This window comes from Branchiostoma floridae, chromosome 9, assembly GCF_000003815.2.
Source record: "Branchiostoma floridae strain S238N-H82 chromosome 9, Bfl_VNyyK, whole genome shotgun sequence".
In the NCBI taxonomy this organism is placed as follows: Eukaryota; Metazoa; Chordata; class Leptocardii; order Amphioxiformes; family Branchiostomatidae; genus Branchiostoma; species Branchiostoma floridae.
In genome coordinates this window covers 11172422-11188282 of record NC_049987.1, presented here as the reverse complement: position 1 = coordinate 11188282, position 15861 = coordinate 11172422, and the positions used below count along the sequence as shown (strand labels likewise).

At 41.1% G+C, this 15861-nt stretch overlaps 3 protein-coding genes and 1 non-coding gene across 5 annotated transcripts; 1 reads left to right on the top strand and 3 right to left on the bottom strand.

The window, feature by feature from the left end:
- Positions 1–1834: 1834 nt before the first annotated feature.
- On the bottom strand, positions 1835–5641 carry LOC118422675 (superoxide dismutase [Cu-Zn]-like). Its single transcript, XM_035830365.1, has 5 exons — positions 5428–5641; positions 4401–4497; positions 3969–4038; positions 3232–3349; positions 1835–2829 (listed from the first exon to the last, which is right to left on the bottom strand). The coding sequence occupies exons 1-5, from the start codon at positions 5491–5493 to the stop codon at positions 2599–2601; spliced, it is 582 nt and encodes a 193-aa protein (XP_035686258.1). The 5' UTR covers positions 5494–5641; the 3' UTR covers positions 1835–2598.
- Positions 3819–3890, bottom strand: Trnae-cuc. The gene has a single exon. It is a non-coding gene; the product is annotated as a tRNA-Glu (tRNA).
- A 650-nt stretch (positions 5642–6291) lies between the features above and the next one.
- Positions 6292–10710, bottom strand: LOC118422674 (superoxide dismutase [Cu-Zn]-like). 2 transcript variants are annotated; one of them, XM_035830364.1, is made up of 5 exons: positions 10564–10710; positions 8173–8272; positions 7983–8052; positions 7495–7612; positions 6292–6936 (listed from the first exon to the last, which is right to left on the bottom strand). In XM_035830364.1, exons 1-5 carry the CDS (start codon positions 10693–10695, stop codon positions 6823–6825), a joined length of 534 nt encoding a protein of 177 aa, XP_035686257.1. In that variant the 5' UTR covers positions 10696–10710; the 3' UTR covers positions 6292–6822. The 2 variants fall into 2 exon arrangements, with proteins under 2 accessions (XP_035686257.1, XP_035686256.1); XM_035830363.1 differs by lacking the exon at positions 10564–10710 and adding an exon at positions 10115–10306.
- Positions 10711–10849: 139 nt separating this feature from the next.
- On the top strand, positions 10850–15859 carry LOC118422670. The gene is made up of 5 exons (XM_035830358.1): positions 10850–11003; positions 11863–12033; positions 12604–12739; positions 12914–14193; positions 15100–15859. Exons 1-5 carry the CDS (start codon positions 10923–10925, stop codon positions 15277–15279), a joined length of 1848 nt encoding a protein of 615 aa, XP_035686251.1. The 5' UTR covers positions 10850–10922; the 3' UTR covers positions 15280–15859.
- Positions 15860–15861: the final 2 nt, after the last annotated feature.

Below are 15861 nucleotides of genomic sequence, written 5' to 3'. Positions count from 1 at the left end.
ATTTGACATTTGTGGAGAAAAAATGTGTGTTTCTGCATATTAAATAGAAACCCTTTAGTTCTGATACTTAAGTGTGTGCTGCCATTAGAGTAAATATACAACCAGATACTGTGTGGGTATTTAGTAGTACTATATTTCAAGATGAGCCCTATAGGGTTCCCAGCAAGGTCCCATAATTGTCCCATCAGAATAAAAGAGGTGCTATTTGAGGAAGATTTGGTTCTAATTACTGGCCAATCAGTGCTAAGAAGCAGGCGTGACACTGACCAATCAGAGGTCATTACACATTTGTAGTGACGGATGCTTTTGAAGTGTCTGTTGGTTAACAGGTGTCAGTTCTGGCAATAGATACTTAAGGGAATAATGGGTGAAAGTGTACACTACTAGTATATCAGGACCTTACTTCTTATTCTTATTTAGTAATACAAATGTAATTATTATTGAATGTGCATTCATTTATCACACATACCCCAGCTCTTCTTTATTGTATGTATAACTGCAAGCAAAACTACAATGTTTTAGAAATGCCCATGGACACTGCCTACCATACCTTGTACTGAAGTACCAAAGACTGACTTGGATATGTGCAATTATTTATGAAATTGTCACATATATTTGGAAAGTAAATTCTTGGTTACTGGCCCTCTGCTAAGCTGATTGTCCATTTTAACATCAATAACTCTTAATAGATTTCAAGCGTTCTGTCGGAAAAAGCAAGGACACTCTTGCATAAACGTATTAACCTGTTTTCAAAATGATAAGTTGTTCAAGCCTAGGCCATTTTTTGGTAGTGTTTATTTTATCAACATTGCAAGAAGGCAGAAATGAGATCAGAAAAATTAGTGGAATAGCTTGTAAAATGTGCATATTCTAAAAACTTTAAGGAAGATTTACTTCCATGAGATTAAAATGTATCTTGTACAGGCAAATTTGAAGATGAATTCAATGATAACTTGAGGTTAGAATGAGATATTACACAAGGATTATAAGTGCATTTTGCACAACAATGCAGTGTAGATGCACATGGTTGTGCTGTGACTAAGTTTCCAGTGCTGTTCCATCACTTCCAACAAGCACAAAAGTTGTTTCATGACAAGAGAAGAAGATATATGTTCAAAAGTTTTCTTAGATGTTTGGTCACTGCATAAGTTGGCAGGAATGGCCCCAGTTAACTTGCTGATGAAAGCAAGACACAGCCAAATGCTCCAGGTCACACATCATTTGGAATCTTCAACTCAAGTGACAACATTACAGTGACTTGAACCACCTGTAAATGTCAGTATGACATTTCATCTGTGTTAGTATTAGTAATGATCAGTATTTTGTATGGCGTGATTATAATCCAGGCTCATATATTTTTCTTTTGCCAAGAAAGAAAGATGTGGAGCATTTAGTAAGGATAAGTTTAAAATTCAATTTGTAAAGAATGTTGTTACCTATGATTTCCTGCTTTGAATGACATTGTACCAACTTGCTATGTTATTTCTTTTTACATTGATCGCAGCTAAATCTAAAACAATGTTACAAAAATGTTACAAATAAGGTAGTTATCCACTAAGACTATTATGAGTAAGTTTTTATGTTGCATTTAATTTGAGTTTGTTCAATGGTTGGAATGGTTACAGCTTTCATTATTGCACAAAGTGGTGCACTTTGATGTACAGATCGGAGGTTAAAAAATTTAAGAATAAAGTGGAAATGTATACAACAATTTGAATCTGTGTCAGACTCATTTTTTTACGTTGCATCGATTTATGTTTTGGAGTTGAGCATAGGGTTGTCAGATATCGACTTATTCAGAAACTTGACCAATAAACAAAAAATTCAAATGGTAAACAGTTTTTATTTTAATCAATCAGAACATGTGGTATTAAAACTTGTGACAAAATCTTGATGTAAGATCACATTGTTCTATGAAACTTGCTGCATCATCTTTGAGAAGTTAGAAGACAAAGTATACTGGGTATAGACTTCCTATTCATGTGAATATACTGCACTTTAAAGGGAAAGTTGATTTTTTTACAGAGTTATTCTGACTGTTCCTTCATTTAAACAATTTCCTGTAGCACATTGGAAGACTAATGTATGAATGAATGTATGTACATGTATGTCTTTTTAACAATGAAACTTTACCAGTGTATTATAACAAATTTTTCTTGAACTAAAATTTACCAAACTTTTAAAATGGTGACATCCAAATACGAGTTTCATAGTTGAAGGTTCACAAAAGAAACGATGGACTGCAAACATCCTTAGCCTTAAAGTTTATGTCTCCACTAATCTCTTTGATTTAAACTAGGGATAAATCTAACACAAAGGTGGTTGGCAGTCAGAAATCTCAATCCTGTTAATATTTTACACCTACAAAAAACTTAATGCTGGGTCACCATTATCCACCGGTAACTTATATTCGGTTTGTTTATATAAAAGCAGGATTTTGGGATATCACTTTGAAGGATGGTAGTTTCAAACTGCAATATTTTGAAGATAGTGCAACTTGAAACCACCGCCCGTCGACTTGATATTCCTGAATATCCTGCCTTTTGCAGACAACGGATATAGGTTACCCAGCGAATAAAAGTGAACTAGCGTTAGATATCAGCCAAGCACTGTGGCCCAATCCAACCCATCCCACGTCTCCTGTTCAGACTTTTCTTTATCTCGTATCTCCTGTATCTCTGACTTAAGTATTTGCACTAAGCGTTTGTCCTGTGAGGTGTCGCCTGCCGTCTCCAGGATGATTCCACATCCCACCCGTGCACCGGCATGGCCTGTCGCCAGACTGTCAGGGAAGCCCCCCCTGCCTAAGTCATCCGGATCTGCATGGACCTGGGCAGAGCAAAATATTATAGTTCAAAGAAAACTCCACTCTGATGTCCTTGCACATTCTTTATTAAACTAAAGGCTAAATAACAGAAAAAAAGGATACCATAAGCCAGGGAATGGCAATTTCTTTTTAAAAACAAAAAGAAATGTAAATAATGCAAAATCAATAACTGTTGTCATCGCTGCCTAAAATAGGCCTTTTCTCTTAGAAATGTTTTATGCAAGACACATGGCATCCTTCACTGACACTGAAAGTTAGTACATTGTTACTACACATATTTATGTCAGCACCTTAAGAAAGAAAGCTTCTTATTAGTCTTAACAACATTCATACTTAGTCTTGTTTACCAGAGCATTTTATCTATAACGTGATTCTAAATGATTAAAGTAGAACTCATTTCTTACGATCAGGCCTCTCCCAAGGATAGAGTATTTGCCAGACAGTGATATCAGCTTGTCTGTGATGTCCACTTTGGCTATGCCATCTGCACCAGCAACAATGTTCCCTAGGTCTCCAACATGCCTGGATATGGTAAAACAAGGACAAAATATTTTCAGTAAATTTAGACTCTATTTCTAAATGCTCCACAAAAATATCCTGACTGCTCAGTCAACCTGTTTAACACATTTAATCTGTTGCTGCCTAATGATTGGAAGGATTTGGTCAGTTGGTTGGGCTACTTTAGTCAGGCTGATTGGTCATTGATATGAAAAATGCAAGACTATATTATATAAAAGTTACTGTCGTGCTATGTCACGGGGTTATTAGTTGCCACATACACCCTACTTCTTACAAGTACATTTCTTACATTTGTAACAGTGGTGTTCAAGGACTGCTAAACCGAAGACGCCTAACGGCTTAAGCCTTTTGGCCGAACGGTTTGCACGTTCGATTTGTGATCCGGCTGCCCGGGTTCGGCGCGGGTTCGAATCCCGGGAGTCGGGGTGTTGTTTCTTTCTGTTCTTACTCGCCCCTCGGGTTGTTTCACTGGTTCCCACACCGGGAATCGAACCCGGGCCTTGGCGGTGAGAGCGCCAAATCCTAACCACTAGACCATATGGGATCGGGTTGTTTCACATTTGCAATTTAAGTTTACAACATTGCCCTTTGTTTTTGTAAGAAACATTACTGTAACACTGACCTCACAGTATCAGTGGGGCCACCATGGGTCATGCGAAAGGGGTTGTAGTGAGAACCCATACTGGTGCAACCTGTAAGTCAAAAGGGACTAGATTGAATATACATGAGTGTATGTAATGTTATAGCTGTCAGTGTCATTGTGTGTATCTTTAAGCCATTAAACATGTTCCTTTTCAGACATATGCTGTAATTTGACTCGTTCCTGTATCATTCCTAAGTAATCCTGTTAATCATTTCTTATCCTTTAAACACTATCAGTACTCAGGTATTCTGCATCTAACACTAATTTGATGTTTCAATTGCAAAGGACTCATAAAAAAGATTACATTCAACTAATGTTATTCAACTATTGCAGGCACAATTTTTATTACAGTAACATCTAAAATATCAGGTGATTTATACATAACAAGTTACATATTGAAAAAGAACGAACCGCTTGTCATGTCCCCAGACTCGTGCACATGGAAGCCATGTAGTCCTTTACTCAGTCCTCTCAACTCCCCTCGCACATCCACTACACATGTAGGGCACTGCAAGGGAGGGAAATACTGTTAACTAGGGGTGGGTACCGGTACAGAAAATTCAGGTCCAGGTCCGGTCCAGAGGATCAGGTCCAGGTCCGGACATGAACCTGATTCATTATGTGGAAACTTGTGCATGGGCGATACTCAAAACAATAGTCCATTTTGCTACATAGAAATATGTTTTGTGTAATATTCGACTCTGACTGGCGTTTTAAAAAGCCTACAAGCCTAACTTCCTCTGTAAGATTGACTGGAAAAGTTGGTAAAAATGACTATAGAGTCTACTCTGCTTCGCTCTTGTTATTTGACTGGACCGCTAACCCCGAAAACGTGTGAATGCCTGATCATATAATCAGTTCATTTTCCAATCGGTCCAACATCCGGTCCATCGAATTTTTTCAGGTCCATTTTTTCTGGACCAGTCCAATGAGAAAAAAACGGTTCTGTACCGGTACACCCAGCCCTACTGTTAACATGTACAATATACATACAATGTAACTTCCCAGACATGTCAGGCAAAATTTGGCATTAGGAGTCCTAACACTTAGTGCAATCCTCTAAAAAAGTGCAATTCTCTAAAATGCACAGTAAACAATATTTTAGCACAATTGCTGTTTATGTACACATATTTAACCAACACAAAAACATACCGACTGCCTGACAGCCTTTTTCTAAGCCCCTTGGGGAAAACCCATACAAAAGTTCTACATAACCAAATTAACCAAAGTAACATATACATAAAGATTCACAAAACCAAACTTAAATTTGTTCATACTGCAAAACAAGTGAAACATAATCTAACAAAAATTTACATGGCAGAAAGAAGTCAGGATTTAAATCAGGATTGAATTTGCATATCACTGATATATAATATAGTCTGATAAGTGCATAAAGGTCTGTTGAATGTTACAAACAAAATATATGTAAGACATTCACCTCTTGTGAGAAGTGGATGGTCCCAGTCACCATCCCTGTGAGGACAGCTACTGCGAACAGAGACATGGCGACACTCGTGTCCTCGTCCTAGGTCACCCTTCTGTGTGTTGTTCCCTTCTGAGATTGTCTGCCTCTCTCATGACCTATGACCCTTAGCAATACCTGGATGAGCAAGTTTTTCTGGGTGGATGCCAGCATGTCAAAGGTCATAAAAAGATCCCCTCTTAGTTTGCAGACCCAGAATATTATCACCACTATTCATTAAAGGCTCTTGCTGTTACATTAATGACATTAATCTAAACTTACTAATCACAGCTGAATGTTTAAACCAGCCTTGTAATACGAAGTAACTTAAAATTTGCATTTAAAGCAAAACAGTTAAGACCCTCAAACTGTTGCTGAAAAGGCAAACTGATCAAACTAAAAAGTATTCAGTTTCACACTTTCGACAACTGCAAAAATACATTTATGCTCCATCAAGATTTGAAGTAAAGGGCTTTCAATGTTGTTGGGCTTCAGGCTTTATAATGCTCAAAAAATTAGTACAGCAGCCTACATACTCAAGGCTGCACTTAGGCAGCCTGGAACTAGGAATTCACTATGTGATCTGAAAAATTGTTTATATGACACAATATGATAAACCTCTCTAAGAAAAATCAACAGACCACTGTTTTAGTTTTTCCACCAAGGAGGCTGGCCTTACAATGCTCTTGGAGAAATTTTCCGTAATTTGTGATTTCTGACCAACACAACACTTTCAGTTATTTCATATAGGTAAGCTTTATTTGTAGCCTTCCAACTTTTTATTTCTTAAAAAGTGTTTATAAGTGAGGATTAGATTATTAAAAAAAAAGCAAACAATAGTTTTATATGCCCACAGCATGTAGCCAGTTTATTCTGATATTCACAATACGAACCATACTCATTATGTAAGAGGCAAATTACATCTCTGAGAACAATTTTTGCCTTCTTGATAGATCCAGATAAGTCTTTAAGACAAGGCTAGGCAGTGAGGCTCCATTGAAGCATTGCTCAAGAGAGTACGAATTGAAGCAATGTGATGCACAAATTAACCAAACACAACAGGAAACAGAAAACACCAGTATTAGCCTCTTTCAACTTCTTACAGGGTGAAACAAAATCACCAAATAGTTGCACAATGGTCAACACTCCTACTTATTGTACATTTAAATCTTAACACCCAAAGACTCAAGAGCAGTTCCTTCTGTGAATCTGTCACTATGATTAGCAATACTAAGAGACTATAAGACATTTTACAGTCGCACAGACCCAAAGTATCCATGAGTGTATCATTGTTATTGGCAATCGAGTCCGGTACAACAGTCACAACTTTTGTTTCACTCCGTAGACAGTTAAAGGGCTCCGCAGGTTGCCTCATGCCTGCTTGGTGATGCCGATGACGCCACACGCTAAACGTCCCCCGGCGTGTCCAGTGGTCAGACTGTCCTCAAAGCCGCCTTTCCCAAGGTCATCCTCCCCAGCATGCACCTGTGGGGAGTAAGAGTAATGTACTTTTTAACCCCTCACACATCTTTGCATTACTTCAGTGTCACTGACAAAATAGTGGATTCTATCCGAAACGTCTGACCGTTTCCAAAACCATATCCAGTTGCTTGAGAAACTACTTTTTGGTGTATCTTTGCATTAATTTCATAATCTTAACGTGTGTAGCCTAGTGGTTACTGGCTCTGCCGCTGGAACTAGAGGACGTGAGTTGATTCCCAAGTATATCATACACTTGACACGAAAAGGGTCGCAGTAATTAGGACTGGACGTTAAGCCGTGGTTGTTATTGTGCCTGTGGAAAAGAGCTAGGGGGATTTTCCTGTTAAAATAAACCTGTTAATACTGTACATTGCACCTGTCTTCTCTGACACAAACAGTGGAAGAATAGTTGCACGATGAACTAAACTGGATTGATATCACTTCTACTTTCATGGTCCAGTGTCATAAATAGAAAATCTTATTTTCTAGGCAATAATGAGATTAGGAATATTATACTATATTTATAGTTAAGGTCAGTAGTATGAAAGTTGAAGGACTCACCACTACAGCACGACCAACGATGGAGTTGGGACCAGTCAGCTGGAGCTGGGAGTCTGTGATATTAATGCTGGCCACACCATCATCACCAACTTCAACATTACCCAGGTCACCAACGTGCCTGGAGAAACAGTAGTAGTCAAATTGTACAAAACTTATCAAGTATGTGTAGCATCGCCAATAGCAACAGCTTTGCTTCTCTTGTGATGCATAAAACCATGACTCACAAGAGTGTTTTTTTTTAAATTAAATTGCTTTTAAAACACTGATTTGCACAAGAAGTAAATGCAAACGTCTGTGTACATCCAGATCTTCAATCATCCTAAATCATTATCATGAAAGTCTCTACCAGCCTATGTATATGTAAAATACCAAACTACAAACCCTGCAACATCTAGTAAACATTTCTGCTATCACCCAACAGCCAGAAATGCCAAAGTACAGTGTGCTCCATAGTCTAACTGTTAAGTGTAGACACCATAGTAGCTCACCTTTCAGCATCCTGTGGGCCTCCATGATTCTTCTTAGCTGGATTAAAGTGGGATCCTGCACTGGTACATCCTATAAGAAACAAACAAACAAGGTTACACTACTTTTAAATTAGGGCAATTGTTTGATTCAAGGTGTAATAGATGCCAATGGGCCAGGTATTGCTTGAGAAATACAGGTTGCCATGACTACCATTGGTGGTGTCCCCAAACTCGTGGATGTGGAAGCCGTGCTTGCCGGGTGGTGTCAGGTTGGAGATGGTTCCTGTGACTTCTACTGGCGAGTCAGAGCTCTGAAACGGGACACACATATTATTAGTAAATCTCTGGTACAAGTAGTGAAACAGTTTTTACCCCAAGCTCGCTCCCGAGATTCGAACCCACAACCTATTGCGCCAGACCCGGACAGCCAAGCTCACAAAACCAAGTACGCAACTGATTCGGCCAAAAGCCTGACAGGCGCTTGGCCTGGTCGGTTGGCGGTGCTTGAACCCGTTACACTACTCCCCCTTTTGTTTTGAATTTTCGTCCTCGAATCTCCTAGTTTGATATCCCTGTGTGGCACATTTTCTAGCCTGTTACTCACAGGGTCGGTGTGGGAATCAGTGAAACGCTCAGAGGCAAGTAGAACAGTCTTTACCCCAAACTCCCTCCTGGGATTCGTACCCGCGACCTATCGTGCTGGATTTGGGCAGCCAAGCTCACAAAACCAAGTACGCAACCGATTCGGCCAAAAGCCTGACAGGCGCTTGGCCTGGTCGGTTGGCGGTGCTTGAACCCGTTACACTACTCCCCCTTTTGTTTTGAAGATTCGTCCTTGAATCTCCGAGTTTGATATCCCTGTGTGGAACATTTTCTAGCCTGTTACTCACAGGGTCGGTGTGGGAATCAGTGAAACGCTCAGAGGCAAGTAGAACAGTCTTTACCCCAAACTCCCTCCTGGGATTCGTACCCTCGACCTATCGTGCTGGATTCGGGCAGCCAAGCTCACAAAACCAAGCACGCAACCGATTCGGCCAAAAGCCTGACAGGCCTTTGGCATGGTTGTTTGGCGGTGCTTGAACCCCACTGTTACACTAGTCCCCCTTTTGTTTTGAAGATTCGTCCTCGAATCTCCGAGTTTGATTTCCCTGTGTGGCACATACGCTAGCCTGTTACTCACAGGGTCTGCATAGGAACCAGTGAACAGTTTTTACCCCAAGCTCGCTCCTGGGATTCGAACCCGCAATCGTGACAGACCCGGACAGCCAAGCTTACAAAACCAAGCACGCAACCGATCTGGCTGAAAGTTGGCATGGTCAGTTGGCGGTGCTTGAACCCCACTGTTACAGTAGATTACTCTCCAAGCAGAGGTCGAATCGCGCAGATATATAGTAGTAGTCAAAAAAAATACAAGAGCGCGAGTGTATTTTTTTCGACTACTACTATATATCTGCGCAATTCGACCTCTGCTTGGAGAGTAACAGTAGATGGTTATTTACATTTAACATCAACATACATTTGGTTAAAACTCAAAATTTTGTACATAGTTACATCTTGAATTATTTTTCATTATTTAAAGTGAAGGTCAGGCAAAATAAGTAATATACATGGATCTAGCAAACCGGTCAAAATCAACGAACAGCAAAGCAAGATTTCACCTTAACCTAAAACAACAATGACTTGCATAAGATCACCATTATATAACTTTCCCATGACCTTTTGAATATATAAAGCTAAAATGAAATCAATACCAGTACGTTACAAAATAATAATTCTTGTTGCATGAATACATGTAATAAAACTTTATTGAGGAAATGTTCCGATTCAAACAGTTAAATCAAATCAAGCCTGAAACCACGCCCACGTCACCTGGCCTGGCCTGATTATACAACACCCCTCCCCCACAACACCCCCTCTGGCTTCATTTCAAGACACTACATGACGTAACTATGCAATTTTTGGCTATCCATCGTATCTCTGTAGCCATTTCAACACTACAAATGACTACGAGTAGGACTGTCAAGCGATGACACTTCAAAAGTCCAGATACAAAGGACATGAATTTTATCATTTTGACAGTGCTGCACATGGTAATACCAACCTCCTTGGTAATACTAGGCACTTTGGCAACCATGCGACTTTGACACACTTACCGCCTGGGTGAACGTTACAGTACCCTTCACTGTCTCTCCCACCAGCACACAAACAGCTTTGAGGGACATGTTGGCTTGAGAACAAGAGCTATCACCTTCAATAGGGCACAGAAAATGTTGCTGACTACAAAGGCCGCAGCTGAATAAAATGTCGAAGAGAAGGTGATCACATGGCGGGATTGTACTATGGTGCTGTGTGCAAAAACAAAGTGGAAATTCACCTGCAGTTTGTTTCTAAACCGCCAGATGTCCCTGCTAACCTGTCGACCGTCTCTACAGTGTACATTCACGGTGCGACATTGAGGATAAACTTCTATAATTTACAACGAATAAACGCCACGAAAGCTATCCGGTTTCACTATAGATCCTTTTGAGAATCATATTGCTGGACGGTGATGTAAGGTGAGCTCTGTCTGTGCCACACCTAGCTTTGAGAAGCCAATGCAAACCTGATAGACAGTGGATAACATTATATGCAGCGTTGCACGCGAGGGAATAATAAACGTCAAGTTACAAACGACATGCCCTTTCTCATTGCTTAATGTCGCGCTTAACAAGCTTTTGTTGACACCATCTGTCATTGTCTATTACGAAAGATAGCACCTCACAACCGCAGCTAAGGTAAAACAACACTTCACGTGTTCTTCGAACAGGTTGCCAGTGCACCTTACTCTCGCTTTATTTTGTCATAGAGTCATGAATTGTTCCAGAACACATAGTGCAAGTTCAAATTCAACTGTTTTGATGGAAACAATCAGATAGCGACAGCGTTTGATAGGAACCATTTTCTCGTTGTGAGGAGTAAGGAATGGACCGGAGAAAGCTCGCTCCCCGGGCGGTGGAGGTGTTGAATCATCCCCGTAACCAAGTGGCGGAGAGACGCCTGCAGGTAAACACTCGGGCGAGAATAGCAAGAACGGGGAGGGTGAATCAAGTCATTCCGTGGAGTTCCAATATAATTCGGTTAAATGTTAGCTGTTATCAGAAGTGAATTGGTATGATAGAATATTTACTCATTCTCTATTACCCGTAAGATTGTAGTTCAATTCTATTACAATGTATTATGCGCTATGGCAGATTTCTTATGATCTATACATAACGTGATCAACGTTGGTGAACGTCTCACATGAAGAGACGTCCACGTAAAATTACCGTGTTAGCAACGTGATATAAAAACGTACTTTGTGTCGTATGAAAGCCTTGGTTTTATGCTTATAGATGGGCGATAATAGGGATGTTTAATGGATTAATTAGCGGACTTCATTGCCAATATATTTCATAAGTATCATATTTCTTCTCACATTCATCACTGTAGATTTTTGAAAAATCTTAAGTATAAAAAAGGTTGATGCATGGGCTGCCACTATGCAATCATCTACAAGATATAACGTTACATAAAATGCCTTTGATAACTGTTACATATTAAGATAATTGACCTAAGACGTTGTGATGATGCATTGTAATGCAAATTTTCATTGCTAAGAGTTAAAAGATCGGCGACACAAAAGTGAGTCTATGTTTTACAGCATGGAACAAGGGGTTGGCATTACTAATTGCGGTAAAGAAGAGGTAGTATTTTGCCTGTAGGACACATCTGCTCAATGTTTTATTGTTTTGGAGGGGGTGGGGGGCAAGTGACCATAGCTAATTTCATTGTCGTTGAGACTGTAGATATGCATTGGAAGGCCAATGTCTCATGTCCATTCGTATCATTTATCTTATTTCTTTCCGTCTTTTAATCTCTGAAGGTTGATCTACGAAAACTTGATCTGCACGCAGCCAGGGCGGCACACAAGATTAAGAATGAGATCAGCCTGTTGAGGGCGACCGTCCCGAGCTCGAACGGAAGCGGCATGAGGAAACGGTCCATCCACGAGTTTCCGCATCTCCAGGGCGCCATGTTCGGGCACGATGGAGAGGTACAAGTCTTGCTATCACCGATCTTTATCATGGGGGTGATGTAATAGGCGTGTTGTAATCAAGAAATAAAAGTGTGATTACAGTACAGTACTAGTATGAAGGTATGAACCGTAGTTTCGGTTCAAAACCTTAAATGTACCGCGGCATTTTCGCATGGACTGCTTTTTTCCCATTTTTATAAAAGGAAGAGGGTGGAGTGAAATATGCTGAACTTGCTCATATTAAGCAAATACCAGCCTTTCTAGTATTCTTGTATTCTTTGTTAACAGAATGGCTCTAAAATCAATGAATGTTATTATAGTTTATGATGTATTGGGGAGGTGAGGATCGGTCGCCTTTGTCTGTGTATAGAAACTCATGATCAATTCTTGGCCCGATCAGGGAAAACAAATTTAAGAAGTGCTTTTAGACACTCTAGAATATTATATAAAAGTCCTGGAGAATTATAAATACTCTGGTTTAATCTGTTTTAGCATACACACACCGTCACACGTAAGCCCAATTTGAAAGGAGTATCATTACCGTAGTTTTAAAAAAAAACTCTTCCATCTTGTTTCTTATGTGTTTAGGTGAAGAGGCCAGTGTCCCGTCAGCTGAAGAACACGATCTACCGCGGCTCCGTGGAGCTAGTACGCCCGCCCTCTATCTACGACTCCGCGGACAAAGACGTCGTCCCCGTCATACAGGTGGAGGAAGAGAAAGAAGGTGATGTATGCACACTTTTCTTTAACCGTAAACAACTTTCCAAAGAAAAATTATCAAGTCTTTACGTACAGGAAATGTAACAAAGTGTCAAGAGTACGCATAAACTTGCGTGCAATAAGGTTATTCAGCATACAATAGGTAAGGGCTATAAATGAATATTTAATTGGTTCACAGAAGAAAAAGAAAACGAGGATAAGGAGAACGACTCGGACGATGACACCATGTCAGAAGACCTGCCGATGGTGCCGTTCCAAACACAGATCACCCTCCCCAAGTTCCACTTATTGATCCAGGCTCTGGTGAACAAGTCTCGCGCTACAGGCTCCGGGTTGCACCGGGCGCTGGCTCCAGAAAAGAACGCCCGTTTCAAGGCTATAGCACGAGCCGCGCTGAACAAGTCACGGCTGGAGAAAAAGGAGGCACAAGCAGATAAAGAGAACGTGGATGATGGTATTGCAGATTGCTCAAGCTCCACGACAGCCAATGGCGAGAAGTCGGGAACGAAGAGCGACAATCTCAAATATAATCTGGAATATCAGAGGCAGAGCAGTGCATCTCGAGCTCGCAAGGTGGCGTCAGGAAAGCAAGTCAGCACCAAGGCCATGCCGACAGCACGATCCGTGGTCAACTGTGCCAAGGAGGAAAGGCGGACAGCACCTAGCATGTCTGCTCGTTCTAAGTCGGCTCCGAATCTAAAACTATCGCCAGAAAACCTAGAGGCTAACTCTAAGGTGTATCGTGAGCGTGTTCTGACGACCAACGAGTTTCTGAAAAGTCTTGCACCCAACACCCAACCTTTTCGGACCCAATCGGCGTTCGCCAGTCGTCGCCATCCGTCGGGAAGTTTCGACTCCACGTCGGCAACAATCGGCACTCGCGCAACAAAAAGTGCCGGAGTCTTCCGAAGTTTAGGAACTTATATGTACGGTGAAAACTTCTACCCCGCATCGTCAATTTCAAGGACTGGCCATCCGAGTGAGAGGTTCCCTGTCTACAACGCGTGGCAAATCAAGAAATGCCAGCCTGAGAAGCCTAAAGTCCCCATTTGGAAGCGCAAGTCAGTACGAGACAACTGTTCAGCTTGTCGAAACAAAGTGCGTCAGGAAAGATCCGTGGAATTGGCCAAGGCTTTCCGTAGTACCTTCGAGGTACCTGTAGAAGGTAGCCGTGGTCCCAGTGCGATACCACCGGGAGAAAGTCGAGCCAACAGCGCGGTACCACTCGGAAGAAACCGGGCTGCCAGCGCTATGTCTCCGGTAGGATACCGCAGCGCCAGCGTAGTGTCTCCAGCAGGTCTTCGGGGAGTGAACTTGGAGTCACCGGGAGGTTTCCGAAGCGCCAGCGCGCTGGCACCAAGGGGTGATGGAAGAGTGGAGGCTGGGACCGTGTCTGGGAGGCCTGTCTGTGGTGCTGAGAGCCCGTCCGGGAGGAACAGCAAGACTCCACCACCAACGGTGAGACAAACACGCTACTTTACTGGCTCATGCCATCGTCTTTTAATAGTATTTCAAAGGAGATTGGGTAAGGAAGTTCAAATACAGTTATTGATTTTCAACTTAACGTCCTGAAAGACCGTGCAACGCCTCACCCCGCCCGCCAGGGACGACAGATGATGATGTCATTGACATCATTAATGTCACATCTTTCATATGTATCTATAGATCCAAATCCATACATAAACACGTAACGGTATAGCCATCTATCTATGATATTCTGGCCAAAATTCAAAGTTTCAAATTGAAAATAAATCAAAAGGAAAATGGGTTTCCCTCTCACTGCAACTGCCGTCGGGGTGCTCTAAGGCTATCATTAATGGATCAATACACATAATGTACAATACCACTTACAGCTTAGGAATATAGCTTAGGAAGTGGGATCTTTCAGAAAAAAAAACATGCATGTACGAGACGAGAAAAGCAATATTCCATCTTCAGAAAGTGGGTGGGGGTGAACAGGGAAACTTGGAGAAACAGGAAACAGGTAATATAGGTAATACAACTGAAAGTTGGAAAGCGGATAAAGAAGTCATACAGTTTGTTGTACCAAAGGGTGAACGTTTCTGACTGCACACGATCTGAAGGTGTCGTACCAGTCACCTGTCAATCATGCCGTCTGGTTACGGCAGTAAGACAAGTGTGCAGTGCGCACAGGAAGGGTGTGTTCCTCTGTCAGCCTATAAGATTAACGAAGTTGTTATAAAAACAAGCGTTAACAGCTTGCCCTCTAACATTTTCGAGTAAGAAGATGAATGATGTAAGGATGGAATCTGTGTGTATGTGACATTTATTTTGTGACACGATAAGAACAGATTGTAGGTATTTTAAAGTATAACATTACGGTGATATGCTTTACCTCCCTAGGGCACCAAGACAGATGAACCACACCCGCCTCCTGACAAGACAAGCACGAAGGTAGTAAAGAACGACCTTCTCAACCCCGACAAGCTGGAGGAGTTCCGGAAACAGCTGGAGAAAAACCGGCAGATGCGCACAGCTAACACCATGACGGCCAACATCGCTTTCATCGGGATGAAGTCGTGATGTGGCAAAATATTGCAATTCATATCACGCAATTGTACGTTTGTATTTCACCTTTTACGTAAAAACATACCTGCCCTATAAAATCTATAAGGGCTTAGACGATCCTTAACGTTTCGTTGATTTTTTTTCCTTTCTAAGTCAGATGGACATGATATAAAGGTAAATAGATTCTTTTACAAAAACTGCTTTACATAGGCAATGCAATTATAAGTCCTGTAGACCATGTTATATACATTTGGTTTGGTGCTTGTATATCATTCGGAATCAATTCTACTGAACATGTAAATGCTCTTGTCATCCAGCTAAACCTTGTGCATGCTTATTTGAGATGCAGTAACTTGCTTACTAACACTGACCACTCATTGAAAAGACCACTCAGACGAAATTTTTACATTCCACAGATGGACGTTTTAGTATCAAGCTCTCGTTTTTTGTGTGCAAATGACGTCACAACACACCATAGCTATACCATTGTAAGTTACAGTGCACCGCGCATATGATATTTCAATAGAGTGACATTGTGCAATACTTTCCAACCAAATTATTACAAATGTGGCAAACCAACAGACGACAATCTGATTA